The sequence below is a fragment of the Petaurus breviceps genome, unplaced genomic scaffold (genome assembly GCF_028583685.1).
Source record: "Petaurus breviceps papuanus isolate PSGF00001 unplaced genomic scaffold, PetGlider_PUasm1.0 90633, whole genome shotgun sequence".
NCBI classification, from domain to species: domain Eukaryota; kingdom Metazoa; phylum Chordata; class Mammalia; order Diprotodontia; family Petauridae; genus Petaurus; species Petaurus breviceps.
Genome location: NW_027187293.1, coordinates 9,475,416 through 9,491,315, shown reverse-complemented (window position 1 = coordinate 9,491,315; position 15,900 = coordinate 9,475,416). Strand labels below are relative to the sequence as shown.

Sequence of the window (15,900 nt, the reverse complement as noted above, 5' to 3'; positions counted from 1 at the left end):
AACTTTTTAGACCCAAGTGAAATATTTTACATTTAGCCGTAATAAACTGCATCTTATTTATCTTGGCCCAGTGTTCTAGAACTTTCTGAATCCTGACTGTCATCTAACTGATTAGATATCTTTCTCAGCTTTTTGTCATATACAAAATTGAAAAGCATGACATCTTTCTCCTTATGTTCTACTATTAAATAGCACAGAGCAAAGCATAGAATTCTGGGGCACTGGAGACTTCCTTCCAACCTGGCATGGAAGAATTAATGACTACTCCTTAGATGTAAACATTCAGTCAATTCCAAATCCAATTAATTGTATTGCTTTATCCAGTCCATCTTTTCTACAGGAATCATACCAGAAGTTTTATCAAATTCTTTGCTAAAATCTAATTAAACTATATTTATAGCATTTCCTCAATTTACAAGTTTAGTAACTCTCTCTAAAAAGGAAATTAAGTTGGCTGGTATGACCAAATCTGGATCAAACTTTGATAGTTCTTTGTAATTACTATTTCCTTTTCTAAATGCCATTCAGATACATTTGAAAGAAATATTCATAATAGGAAGATTACTATATTGCTTCTTTTTATTATCTATATATTCCTTGCATTAACCTTGAGAAACAAAGGTGATGATAACTGCTACCAGAGCGGTAGTAGTATCAGAGAACAGAAGGGGGTATATTTGAGAGATGTTGCAAAGGGGAAATAAACAGGTCTTTGACAACAGAAGGATATGGAAGGGTGAGAGAGACTGAGGAGTTCAGAATCTCCTAGACTGTGAACCTGAGGGAATGGGAGGATGGTATTCTCTACAGTAATAGAGAAGGTAGGGGCAGGGAAGGGTTTGAGGAGAAAAATAATGAATTCCATTTTGGATGTGTTGAGTTTAAGATGTCTACTAAATATCCAGTTAGCGATGTGGAAGGCAATTGGAGATGTGAGAATAAAAGTAAGAACAGAGATGGGAACAGGAAAGGTAGATTTGAGAATCATTAGACAGAGGTAATTAAATTCCTGGAAGCTGATAAGATTAGCAAGTAGTACACAGGAAGAAGAGAAAAGAATCCAGGACAGAACCCATAGAGACACCTACAGTTAGAGGGCATGATTGTGGAGGAGGATCCAGCAAAGGAGATAGAGGACTAGTTATCATAATTAGGATAATTAAAGCTTAAAAGTTTACAAACTGCCTAATTTAAGTTCCTTCATTTGATATTTGTAAATTCTATTAACACTGTATTGTAAGTTCATGTTTTTTTCCAATCATATGCCTCCCAATATATTACCCAGTGAGTCAATCCTTTTAAGAAAAATTCATAATAGTTAAGACATCAATTAAAATAAAGATTAAAAAGACAACAAAACCAGTTCATCAAAACCAACCAAGACATTGTGTCTTAAAAATACAAGTAAAATTCTGTCCCCAACCCTCCCCCCCCCCAACTTTCCCTTGCAAAGAAGAAAGGTAAATCATCTCAACTCAAATCATTGGGGCCAATTTCACTCATTATTATACAGTGTTTAGTTTACAGTGATAGTCACTGTGTATATTACTGTCCTACTTCAAGATTTTGCATTCTCATTTATTCTTCCCATGATTCTCTGAATTCCTTATTTGTTAAAGCACAATAAAATTTCATTACGTTATTTATATACCACAATTTGTTTATCATTTCCAATCAATGGGTAACTGCTTGGTTTTTAATTCTTGCTACCACAAAAATTAATGCTATAAATATTTTGTTATATTTTGGAACCTTTCTGTCTTTAACTTCCTTGAAGTACATGCCTGCCTAGGATCTCTGACTCAAAGAGCATGGACATTTTAGTTATTTTTTTTAACATAATTTCAAACTGCTTTTCACAAAAGCTGGACCAATTCATAATTCTATCAGTAGTGTATTATTAGTGTGCCTCTCTTCTTATAGCCCATCCAACACCAACTCCTCCCATATTTTGTCATTTTTGCTAATGTGCTTGGTATGAAGTGAAAACTCTTGAGTTTCTTCAATTTGCACTTCTGAAATTATTTTGGAGCAATTTTTCTTCTAATTATTAATAGTTTTCCATTTTTTTCAAAATAGTTTGTTCAGATGTTTTATCTATATATTCACTGAGGAATGGCTCTTGGGTCTTATATATTTGTGTTAGTTCCCTATATCCCTATATATTTTTGATATCAGATACTTTTCAGAGATATTTAAGACAAAAAAAATTTTATCCTAGCTAAAATGATGTTTGCTCAAAATAGTTTTTATTTTTGTGTAACTGAAATTATCTATTTTGTCTTTTGTGATTCTCTCCCATCCTTCATTTCAATAAATCAATCAACAATCATATACTGTATATCTACTATGTGTCAGGAACTATGGTAGGTGCTGTAGATACAAAACCAAAGAGTAATCAATCCCTACCTGCAAGCACTTTATATATGGGAAAAATAAGTCATATTCATATTGAATATTAGAGAGTAAAAACAAAGTACACAGTAGTTTGGGAAGACAAGAACAACTGCAGGGATCAGGAAAGTCTTCCCACAAAACAAGCTGGTTCATCTCTGTCTTGAAGGAAGACAGAGACTCTATGAGTCAAAGGTGGGGATAAAGAGTATTTCAGGGATGCAGGATGACCACGGCAAAGGCAAAGTTAATTTGACTGGAGTGGAAAATACAGGAGGGGGATTAATACACAACACTGGAAAGGTGAGTGATAGGTTGTGAAGGGCTTTAAAAGCTATACATATAAGTTTGCATTGATTTTTGAGGCAAGAGGAAATCACTGGCATCTACTGAGTAGGGGTATTGTATAGTGAGATCTGTGTTTAAGGAAATCACTTTGGTAGCAGGGAGGATGGACTGGAGTAGAGAAAAAACTTGAGGCAGAGAGATAAACTGTAAAAGGTACCTAATCTTGAACTTGAATTTTTTTTAATAGTGTGACCCATTATATTTGGATCACATATCCATTTTAAGCTTACTAGATTATATGGTACAAAATGTAGGTCCAAAACTAATTTCTACAAGACAGCTTTCTAGTTTTCCTAACAGTTTTTGTCACACAAGGAGTTCTTCAAATAGTTTATGTTCTCATGTTAACAGTGGGTTGCATCCAATTATTTCTGATTCTTGCTAATCTGCACTATGCAACTGATCTACCTTTTAATTTCTCAGCCAGCACCAAAAAGTTTTAAGGATTGTTGCTTTACAAAATAACTGAAGTCTGGAAATACTATTTCTCTTTTCAATGCTACATTATTCATTATATCCCTGAGATTAAAGACCTTTTGTCTTTATATTACTTTTATATTACTTTATATTACTTTTGTCTTTTATATTACTACTTTGTCTAGCTCTATAAAGTACTCCCTCCTCCAGCAGTTTCACTAGTATACCATCTTTTAGGTGTCATAATTTTTATTTGCATTTAGATTATCATAATTTTCATTATACTGGTGTGGTCCAAACATAAGGAAATGAAACTACTCCAACCATTTTTTTTTAGTGTTTTATAATTGTATTCGCATAATTTTTGAGTGTCTTGGTAAACAAACTCCCAGATATTCTATGCTTTTTGTAGTCACTGAATAGGACCTTCCTTTTCTATGATGTCCTCCGGGATTTTGCTGTTGCTACATAGAAATATTAATGATTTTGTGGATTTATTTGTATCCTGCTAGCTTTACTTAACCTATCGTCTTAATTTCTTTGCTGAGTCTGAGTTTTTCTCTAAGTAAATCATCATGTTGTCTGCAAATCGGGCTAACTGTCTCCTTTTTGTCAAGGTTCATACCTCTAATAACTTTCATTATACTGCTCTCACTAGTATTTCTAGAACTATGTCAAATAACAGTATCCTTTCTTGTTTCCTTATTTATTGGGAAAGGTTTTAGCTGAAGTTCTGCTATTCTATCTCCTATGTTTACTTGAAAGTGAGCTAAGGAAAGCTGAAATGTCCCACTTTTTCCATTTGTACTGCCACTGCTTAGCACAACAGTAAAAGTTTCTACACATAGTAAATGCTTTTACATTCATTCATTGCAAATAATGTTAGCTGTCGTTTTTTTTAATTACATTAAAAATCGTCCTTTGTCTATACTTTTTAGAGATTTCAGCATAAATAAATGCTGTAAATAATTCTTCTGCTTTTATTGACATAAAAGTGGTTTGGGGTATTATTTAACAGGATCAAGTTATTTGATTTGCAATTCATCTTATATTTTCAGCAAAAGAAATATTATAATTATTTAGTTATGTAAAACAGTGATAAGGAAATAGCGTGAGAGGTTTTTCCCCCTTTCATCTATACACCATTCTTTAAAATAATTCATTAAAATAGAGACTAAATTTAGATATGACTTTGGACAAATCACTTCATCTCTTTGAACCTAAGATCCTTAATATGCAAAAGAGGGGGGTTTAATCAGATGAGTTCCAAGGTCCTTTCCAGATCTAAAAAAAATTCTATGCTTCTATGATAAATGACACTATAGTTATACTCCACTTTAAAGAAGCCATACTGTCATACCTCACCTAACATCATTAATTTTCTGTAAAAACATGAAGCTAAACAAAAGTCTTTGTTTCAGTAGAAATGTTAAAAATAAGGAATTGAACAAATAATGCTATAAGCATTTATTATCCACAAAATTAAGATGAGGTCTGTTACAATGAATTAATTATATTATTGTGAAACAATAAACCATTACCTGGTCAATGAGAATGTTTAGCTTTGTAAGCAAAATAAAGCCACGACCTTGGACAAGATACTGCCCAAGTGCTGCCATGTGAGTCTCCTCCTCTTCTTCCTCCTTGGACTCTGCCCGTTGGACCACTGCATTACAGAGCTGGTTAACATCAGTCAGGAATTCACGTGCCAGCGAGTTACTGTCACTGCTCATGACTCAGCTATAAAAATTAAAAAGAAATAAAAACCACAAGATAAAAAATATTAGGAAAAATTAAGAGTTAATAAAAGAGTGAAACATAACGAAAATATACCTGTAACAGGGCTGAGAGTATTGGGGAAGCTAAAAACCATATAACTGACACTTGGGAAGTAAATGGAATAACAATAAAGGACAAGAGAAAGAAGATCTTCAGATTGGAAAACATACAAAGTGGCTAAAATAGGAAGCTGAAATGGTAAATAAACAGAGAATTTTAAAGTTCATTTTTATTCACAAAATTTTAAGTTTTATTTTTATTAATACTTTATTTTTACATCATTTTCATTTCCCAATATGTCCCTCCTTTTCCCTAAAGAATCATCCTTTATAATAAAGAAAGAAAATGCATGTCCTTATTGAATATCTTCCAGCTAAGGCTAAGTAAATTACCTTTTGTTAGCTGCTGAAATGCCTACAAGTGTCTCATTTTCATTCCAAAATCTAGTATATAAGCTAAAAGGCTATGGGTCTGAGTTTGGCACAGCCCAAAACACTCTCCATATGATACTCCATTGTAATTTTTCTCAGATAGCTATATTCCATGTCCCACAAGCCAAATTCATAACTTTGGGGGGAAAGAAAAATAAAGGAAAAAGCATTCTTTTAGCACCTATGTGCCAGGCATTGCATTAAGCACTTTGACAAGTGTCTCATTTGAGCCCCACAACAACCCTTCAAGTAAGATGCTACTATCATCCCCATTTTGCAGGTGAGGAAATAGAGGCAGATGGGTTAAGTGACCTGCTTCCAAGGTCACACAACTATTAAGTGTCTGAACCAAATTTTAACTCATTTCTTTCTGACTCTAGGCCCAGCACTCTCTCCATTGTATCACCAGTGGACTCTGGTATTAAAAAAAGAGACTTTCGTTTTCAGGAAAAGTTTGAAATCATTAATGGAGTTTTGCAATTTCTCGAAGGCAATCCCACTCACTTTCTCTCCTGTTCAACTCCAGGCTTAAATCATTATTTATTTGTACTTTCTATCCCAGATACTGTATATACATGGATGGACAAGCTCTACACGGGCTGTCCATCCAAATGCATGATTGGTCAAGTCAAATTTTTAAGTAGTTATGGATCTCTTCCAAGAGGCCCTAAAATGTGCTAGGGTTTAATGCAAATGTCATAGGCAAATAGGAGCATCTGAAAGACCTTGCCATTCACTGGGAATTATCACACTGGCTCTCCTCCATCTGTGGCTAACACTTTTGACTAGAATATACAGTTATCTTTTTTGTGCCTTATTTGATGTTTGGGATCAGAGGGTCATTGATATATCTTTTTAAACATCTTAAGTGACCCAGTGAATAGAGCACGGGCTCTGGAGTCAGAAGGACCTGAGTTCAAATCCAGCCTCAGACACTTAACACAAAACTAGCCATGTGACCTTGGGCAAGTCACTTAACCCCAACTGACCCTCCAAAAAGCAACAAAAAAAAAAAAAAACTTAAATGATTTTGATGTATTTATAGAAGATATTTTGTCCCTTTAAGTTGGTATTTTACTCAACTGAATCAAATGCTTTTTCATAATTAACAAACAATAAAGAATAGTAAGGTCTTTTTATCTACATCTTTTAGTCAATTTAAAAAAAAAGGGAAAGAAACAGGAAAAACAAAAAGGAAAAGATGCGGCCAACTGAAGAATATCACTTGTGAAAGCCTACTTGTTCTCTAATACCTCATCAAGGATGCCTTTCATTCACGAATGAAAGAATGAATGGATAAAGGATTTATTAAGCTCTTATCATATGCAAAGTCCTATGCTAAGAGAAAAGTAAGACAGTCCCTGTTCTCAAAAAGCTCATATCCAAATGAGGGAAACCATACATAAGGAAGGTTTCAGCTGCAAATCAGGTGGTCCTTAGAATGAAGTGGCAAAGCTAATGGTAATGCCTGTTCATTGATGTCATTCCACTGAAAAAAATCTTATTCATTTCTTATGTTGAACTATTTGACAGTGCCAAGGCCTTTGGTGAAAAGAACTGTCTTTTCTAGGTTTATCTATGTGTAGTATCTGCTGGAGAGGTGCCACACTATCTTCACAAAGGCTGTTTCCCAAGATCATGTTTGAGAGAACTGAAAACATTCCCAAGGCTCTTGGTCCTAGTCTATCTCCATCAAGATATGAAAGGAGATGGTGGTCAAGGTAGTGGTGGTTTGACTTGGCTGATACATGCTGTCTCCTGTCTCTCCCTTAGAGTGCCCTGCTGTTTCAGTGAGGTTGCCTTGCTTGCCCTATGAGTTGCAGATGGTTGGTGGTTGGTAGGGACAGTGGGACCCTTCTTCACAGGAATGCCTCTCCCTGGATGACTCTGAGGGCTGAGCGAACAGTTTAGAGGTGCTACATACTCCCATGGATCTTGTATCTATTTGACTTTTGGTGGAAGGTAGTTAGCAGTTGTTGCTGGGAGTGATGAGGAAAGTAGAGCCCTTTTCCAAGACTTTTCTGCTCAATGATGGCTTCTGAGGTTGGGCTAAAAGAAGATCTGGTGGCTTGCTAACTGCTTCAAAAGTTATAGCTCTTCAACATCCTGATGATGCTAAATGAGTTTTTGGACAGGTTTCCTCACAAGCAACTTAACCAACATTATTATTTTCTACTAAAAACCCAGATAGATGAAGCCAAGATAGAGATCTTGAGGCAGATAGGTAACACAGTGGATAAAGCACTGAGCCTGGAATCAGTAAAACTTGAGTTCAAACTCAACCTCAGACACTTACTAGCTGTGTGACCCTAGATAAATCATTTAATCTTTCTCTGCCTCAGTTTCCTCAACTATAAAATGGGGATAATGGAACACAGGGCTGTGAAAATTAATGAGATAACATTTGTCAAGTGCCTAGAGTGGCTGGCATATAATAAGCACTAATTACTTCTTTCCTTACTTCCTATCATGTGTAGATGAATCTCAAAGATTCTGTATTAGATGAGAAAATAAACACATAGGTAAGTAGCTGCTAATATACTTCCAGTCATCTTATTTCAATATAAATAAGGTCTGATATTTTTCCTATACCTTTCGTATCTTCACCTCCTTCATAAACCTTGTGAATTGATTTCTCAATGCTTTAACAATTGTGTCTCCCATACACATTTCCACCATATACATGTGCTCCAATCTAGCTGCTTTTCCCATTTCAGCTAGTTTTTAAAATATTATTTTCTACCTCCCCTAAAATATCTTCATGTTGCCTTTTCAAGTTAAATAATTTGCTGTCAGTGCAGTAGCTGATCTTGATGCCATTTTCATTCTCTTTAAAGGCATCTAACAACTTTGCAAAAAACATCATGCCGAAAAGCATGGGACCAAGAACACAGCCCTGCTTCATTCCACTGGTGACTGGGAAAGCACCATCTATTACCCAGAACCTCTGCAATTATGCCATCATGAAACTGACATCCAATACTAATAAGCTTCTGGCACAGGACCACTCAGCATGGCATGCCCTCATCAAAGAAGGTGCTCTGTTCTATGAGTGAAGCAGAACTGCAGCAGCTCAAAAGAAACATAGGATGCTCAAATTTAGAGCCATTTCCACTCCCGACTATTCATGTGGACTATATGTGCCCAACCTGTGGTAGAGCCTTCTGAGACCATACTGGTCTGATCAGCCACAGTTGGACACACTGTACCTTCACTCCAACACAGTGATGTCATTTTGGTCTTGAGAACAAAGGACAACAACCAACCAACCAACCTCCCCTAAAAGCATTTTGGGATTATAATGTTCAGTTACAAATGTGGTGTCTCCACTGTCACTGATGGTGGAAAGTCTGTTACAAAAATTTTTGCAGATCTTTCCTATGTTTCCTCCTATGATGTTCTTTCATTTTCATCTTTAAATATCCTAAAGCTGACTTACATTACCCTATATTGCTTCCTTCCATTTTATAAGATAATGCTGTTCATAACCACTATTCTTCTATGTAATATTTTACAAACAAGTTTTACTACTTCTCCATCTCCACCCTGATGGCTTTCTCACCCTGTCAGTGCCTCCACCTACTTGTCTTCCTACTCTGAAGAGTGGGTTCTGATTGGTGAAGTGCTACAAAAACCTCCATTTCAGAGAGTACTCACACATCAGTCACATCCACTTCTACCCCAGCTCAGCCTCTACTCCACAGACGACTTCACCTCTACCCCAGCAGCCTTCTTGTTCTAACAACAGCTCATCCCCTAATGCCTTGTCCTCTGAGTGTTCAGCTCTTCCCTGGAATTCCCCATTTGAGGAATTTCCCATGCCTACCTACCATGTTCACTGCTAACTCAGCTGATGCTTTTCTTCTCTCCTCACCTCAACTTTCTCTATTCAAAAATGAAAACCAAACTTAGAGCTCAAAAGAAAAAAAAACCAAAAACTAAAATCATGGAATGGTTACGCTAACCACTTATGAGACTTCAAGGAAAGTAAAGGAAGGTTTTCAGGAGTGAGAGCTGCACCAGTCTGACTTGTACCATTATGACTGGATCAAAATGAGAACAAGAGAAACAAGATTATCCGATTAGGGCAAATGACACAGTAAAGAAAAAAACAGAGATACAAATAACAAAGTATCAAAGTCAGAAATAGAATGGATCACTGAAAAGAAAGGAAATGGAAAACAAGATTTCACAAGGCAAACTGAAAAAAAAATTAAAGATTCAAACTCCTAAGATATATACATAACCTCAATTATAATTCAAAAAGTAAAGAGAAGTATTAAATATTCACATATCTCTCTAGAAATGAACAAAGATAATTCAAGCAAATGCTACTCTTTTTTTAACCTATGTTATATTTTTATTAATCTTAGTGCCATCCATTTCTTTATGGTATGCACACATATTATACAAACACATATACATATAGCTATATATCTATGTTTATATCTACATCTGTAGCTATACATACATATATACACACATACAGATATAGACAAAAAAACCCCCAACAACCCAACTTTGCCTCCCTATCCCAACCTGGCTATAAATTCAGGGGGGTAAAGACAATCCTGGTCCTGCTCTAATCAGCATTAAAACTTTGACTTGCTCTGTTTCAGACAGGGTAGGGAACCTGCGGCCCCAAGGCCACAAGAGGCCCCCCCCCCGGCTACTCAAGTGCAACTCCCCAACTGAATCCAAACTTCACAAAACAAACCCGCCAATAAAAGGATGTGTTCTGTAAAACCCAGACCAGTCAAAAGGCTGCACCTGCGGACCCAGGAGGCCACATGCAGCCGGGAGGTCGCAGGCTCCCCACCCCTGGCCTTAGTTCATCCTTCTTTATTTATTTATGTATTTACTTTTAGTTTACACCTCTGTTGTATAATCTCTTGAGGTTCAAATTTTCTCCCCTTCCCTCTCCTCTCCTTCCCCCCCATAGCAGCATGTGATCAAATATAGGTTCTACAAATACCTTCACGTTGAACATTAGTCATGTAAAGCAAATATTATTCTACTAACATCCTCAGGCTGCCTGAAATTATCTTTTCCAAAATTTGACTTTTTAAAAAACTTGTGATTCATTATTTCCACCTACTCCTATGTGAATCTGTGCAGACAGTAATTTTTAAAGTTTTATAAAAATGTAATTTATAAATAGGTATTAATTTGAATTTAAAAGACACCAACAAAAATGGACATCTTCACATAACAAAGAACATTAAAGTGTTGTATCTGAAAGCACACATCTCATCATGTTCAGAACACGCACTAAGTTCAGCGTGTCACTCCCATGAGTTGGTCTGCTTGTCTGTGGTCTCTTCTGTACATTTAAAGAATGTGCCAGTACTCCTCAGGTGCTCTTTTCTTTAAGAAGAATCACTTTAAAAGGAAATCTTTCCACAAATGAATCTTCCCAATAAATATCACGTCTGTAACACAACTAAGATTGTGTCACTATATGACAGGCCTTCATACTTGAATCTTGGCGTTCACAATATTCCAAGAAGAGTGAATAAGTGCATTTCTCAAAAACAAACCATCACTCTCTACTACTCTGATTAAACACCTTCCCAGGTGAGGGAAGAACTTTAACAGGGGAAAAACAAGGTTTGGCAACAAAAGAGCTCCAATTTAACCCTTGAGAGAAAAGTTTCCAATGACCTATAAAGTAAATATACTCCCCCCACCAATGTGACCCTTCTTACATCTTTAGCTTGTTTAGCCTCAGTCCATCAAAGCTCCTAAGTACTTGACTTAAACAAATAATAAACAGGGGCTGGAGGTGAGCATTTCTTACACAGTGATTAACTCCTCTGAATGCTTTGGGAGGTCTCTCTTGCGGTTGTTTTAAGTATTACTGAAAGCAGATGACAATACCTACAAGTGAAATTTACTAATACTATTGTCCCATTCCTCCCATTAAAACCCAGTAGATACATTAACATTCTACTCACTATTATAATAAATATATTTATTTATACTTATATATCAGAAGATGCTTACCGGTATTTTCAACACTTTTGCAACATTTAGCTTCTTTTTTTAATTGAGCGCCTTAGTAAAGGAATAAAGAAGTATTCTTGGACTAAGTCTTCACCTGAAATAAAAGGACAAATCAGTAAATTAATAATAATGATCACTGGTACAAGCATATTGATTGGACTATGATATAACTTTTATAAGTGTTAAAAATTATAGCGGCTACCACATTTGATACACAAAATAGAAATTTTAAAATGCGCTTTTACCAGCCTATTTTTAAAAAAGGTTCAAGGACAAGGACAATAACAATCCGCACTTCAGTCCCATAATTTCTCCTAATTTCCAAAAGGAGTCTTTTCTTTTAAAAAAAAAAAACTTGAAGGGGAGGCTAGGTGGCGCAATGAATAGAGCACCAGCCCTGGAGTCAAGAGGACCTGAGTTCAAATCTGGCCTCAGACACTTAACACTTGCTAGCCATGTGACCTTGGTTGGGCAAGTCACTTAACCCCAACTGCTCAGCCTTCCCCCTCCAAAACAAAAACAAAAAAACCTTGAAAACACCAATCAACATAAATATTTCTATATACAAAGAACAGAGTAGTACTATGTACAAAACTCAAACATCATTAAGTATAGGTTGGTTTTTTTTAATTATGTAATAGATTTAGCATAGATTCCAAACGCTATTCTATAAGATTATTTCTCTCTAAAATGCTTTTTGTGCATTTTAAAAAATATTTCAGTCTTTTCTTTAGATAGAATTTTTCCAAAAGGAATCTATTTTCAAGGTTATCTCCCCAATAATTTCCACATCTTCAGCATAACCAAGACTTTCCCTAGTATATGACAAGATTTCACTTTTAAAGCCCTTGCTTTTGGGACACTAGCAAACTATTTCTTCTCTTCTATCAATGCTTATCTAGTTCTCTGCCTACAGTTTTTCTTTTAGTAAGTCATGGAAAACATTTCATAACTATAATTACTGAGTTATCTAAAGGGAAATTTAACACAGGATGGAGGTAATGATTGGGTACGGGTCCAAGCCAAGACTTTTACCCTTTACCCCAAGAGTTTGGGTCCCATTTGTCTAAAGGACACTGGAAAACCCCACCTTTAAATCTCCTAGGATTTCCTCACTTGATCTGGGTTCCCTTGAGGCATAAAACTTTCATTATCCCTAAACCCAACTCTCAATGCAGCTACTTCTCACCCCTAATCCCATTCTCTAGGGTACTGACCACTCCCATCGAGATCCTCCCTAGATTGTATGTCTAGTCACCCCAGGTTACTGACCACTCCCTTCAAGACCCTCCCAAATTCCCCTCCCCCTTCTCCCAGACAAGTCTGACTACTTGGATACCCCAGAATTCTTCCCTCAGTCTTTCTGTCTGTAAGATCTATCTTGGTTCCATGAAAATGCTCAGATTGTATCTAGCTTGCTTACATTAGCATTACAAAGGTTCAAAGTTCAATCTGATGTGCTAACATTAGTGATACAAATGCTCAGATTCCCTAAGTTGGATCTTTAATAAACTTTGTTTTTACTTTGGCAGAAAGAAGGTTTGGGTCAAATTCATTGGGGCAGGACCCAGCATGTCACTATTTCATAGTATAAGTAATGTTGCTGTAAGATGCAAATGAAAAAAATGTACATAGAGAGTGCTATCCGAGCTTTAAACACTATGTCATTCTTGTTTGAAGAAGACTCAAACAAGAATCTAAGCACTTAATCATGTGATGGGTACCATGCTTTGCAAATAAGCACTTCAGAAATATTATCTCATGTAATCCTCACAATAGGTACAACAGGAGGCAGGTACAATTACAATACCCATTTTACAGGTTAAATTTTAAATTCTTTAAGGAAAAGTACTGTATTTTGACTCTTTTTATATCCCCAGTGCTTAGCTTAGTGCTTGGCACACAGGGTTTGTTGAGGTTTAGGGGTGCTGGGACCCTCAAACAAATGGGACCCAAATTCCCCCCTCAAACAAATGGGACTGAAATTCTTTTGGGGTAAGAGGCAGTCTCGGCTTCTGAAACTGCTTCCTGCTAGCAAGGGGTGTAGAGCTCTCCCTGCCTCAATGTGTCCTGTTCAAGAGGTACATAGTCTGAACAGTCATTTGGAAGTTGATGGCTTGGACTTTGGAGGAGACAAACCTGGCAAGGAGGTTAAGCAAATCAGGACCAAACAAGCATACAGAGAAAAGACAATTTCCCTGGTATAAAAGAAAATTTCCCTGTAGGGAATTAAAGATGACTAACATAAAAGGAAAAGGGTATGTTTGATAGGGGAGATTTTTGCTGTCAGATATCCCCTTTTTTTCCAAACTGCTCCATGGGCATGTAGAAAATGGAAAGCATATTTTGAGTCAGTAAAAACTTTTACTCTTTTATTTTCTGCTAACTCTAGGGCTCTGGTGGGTGCTATTAATTCTGTCTTCTGGGCAGAGGTTTGGCCTTTATGGTGTGGTGAAGACTATTTTGAATCTAGCTCTTTTAACCCCTTGTTCTGTGTACCATACTGCTTCAGGGTTTGGGAGTGTGTGGCACACCCAAAGAATTAGGTCAGGGTTATCTAAGAGCAAGGCTTGCTATTTGGTCAGCCTGGGGCTAGCCAGTGGCCCTCTGCTCCCAGAATGCTCTGAACTTGATGAGGAGTCAGAATTTCTAAGGGGCTGACCAAGTGTAAGTTCAGAGGTTTCTTCAATTAGAATGACTGTAGAAGCCACAGAGTCTAATTCTTTTGAAAAATAGGCAACCTTACCTTCAGCTTCTATTTTTGCCCAGGGCTCAGCGTGAGAAAAGGAGAAAGTGGGAGCACTGTCAAGCCCCAGGCTTCCCCATCATTCCAAGTCTTGAGAAGATTGGCAAGGAAAAAGTACGGGGGGCAGCTCCACCACTTTTCCAATCTGGAGCACCATCCTCCCTCCGGTGTCTCTTCTGGTCACATGGGCACAGTCCCAGAGGTATCTGTTCTTGGGCTTCCCGTGGGGGGGTGGGAGAAGGCCACCCTGGAGGGACACTCCTTGTAGCATCAAAAGCAGGTTTCCCCAAATCACCAAGCTTCCTCTGACAGGATGCCCCGGAGGAGCACTCCTTGGGTCTTTTACTGGCCAGGGGAGCAGTCAGGAATTGAGCATGTTCTCTGTCTCTAGCCCTTTCCCTGTGCCCTCCCTCCTCTGCTGCAACGAAACTCCCACAAGTTGTCTCCAGTAACTGGGCCTGATGTGTTTGGGGTCCCATCGCCAATTTCTACAATTTCCTCCTAAAATATGGGCAGACTAATTAATGAATCACATGCTAAGGACTTCTGCCCCTTCTACAGAGTCAGAATCTAAATTCATATAGTTCTTAATAGCTTCCACTAGCAGGTTTTAGAAAAGGGCAAGGTTTTCCTTTCCTCCCTGAATTATTTACCTAACTTTTTGAAAATGTATTTGTTTTCAAAATGTAGTTCTTAGGCCTTCTAACTGGCAAATTACCATATGATCTCTCTTTCTCCTATTCTCCCTCATTTGATAACCCCATCCCGGGTCACTAGTGGGAACAGCAGTTGTTCTTGGGTGGTATTTCATAGGGTCATTGCTAGTCAAACAATCCCCAAGTTTTTGTGCTTGTTCCCAGATTCTCCTCTTCTCCTCAATGGTGAAACAGGTGGAGAAGAAGATATGCAAATAACCCCAAAACAGCTCGAACTGTAGGGAGACATCCCTAAAACCCTCAGTAAACTTAGAGGGATCTAAGTTTCTCTTTAACCTGAGTGAGATCCAAAATGGAGAATGTAATATGCACTCTAATGGTACCACTAGGCAAGGCAGACACTTCATTTAGGGGAAAATCCCTGAAGGTAAGGGCTTGGGGAGGGAGATAGGAAGTTCAACTTTTTGTGAGGCTGGGGCTGAGGAATACTGGCTGAAATGGATTAAGACTGCAAGGCCAGGGGATCTGGCTGGCAAGGGGGAAGATTATCTGGCACCTGAGGAAGGGTAGGAGTCAGAGGGGGTCAGGTTGGAGGAAAAGGGAAGGGGAAAAAGGAGGTGGCCAAGGGGGGGGCATGGGAAGCATGGGGAGATTGGGAGAGGTTGGGGAGCAACAGGTAGGGCTAGGGGAGATTGGGGTGAGGATAGGAGTGGGAGGGTGGTGGGAATGGAGGCTAGTTAGAGGAGGGGGCTGAAGTCCTGGGGGCCAGAAGAAGGGGGTCATTTAACTGGCCCCCATAGCCCTTTTGTGGGGTGGCTCTAACTATGAGCGTCTTAAAATCTTTTCTGAGAATGGGATTCTGAGAGAGCTTGAGGAAGGTCATTATATAGACTATTTCTACCCATTTTTCTTCTCGGCAACAGTAAAACTCTAACTATAAGAGAGTATTATATTTTAAAGTCCCCAAAATGGGCCATGTTCCATGGTCCTCTAGGAGATACTGAGGCCAAAGGGTGTTTCAAAATAACACCAGTCTTTTCCTTTTAAGTTCTTTAGAGAAATTAAATTTTTTCCAATTTCATAAAAGACAACCCAAAGGTAAATTTTTGGGAATTGAAAAGGA

At 37.6% G+C, this 15,900-nt stretch overlaps 1 protein-coding gene across 1 annotated transcript in view; it reads right to left on the bottom strand.

The window, feature by feature from the left end:
• Positions 1 to 15,900, bottom strand: part of LYST (lysosomal trafficking regulator) — a gene marked incomplete at its 3' end in the record, with an annotated part of 140,233 nt that overhangs the window by 115,476 nt on the left and 8,857 nt on the right. Inside the window, exons 2-3 of the mRNA XM_069064505.1 lie at positions 11,376 to 11,469; positions 4,701 to 4,899 (exon numbers count right to left, since the gene is read on the bottom strand). Coding sequence (XP_068920606.1) covers positions 4,701 to 4,892 — 192 coding nt within the window. The remainder of the gene's footprint in view (positions 1 to 4,700; positions 4,900 to 11,375; positions 11,470 to 15,900) is intronic.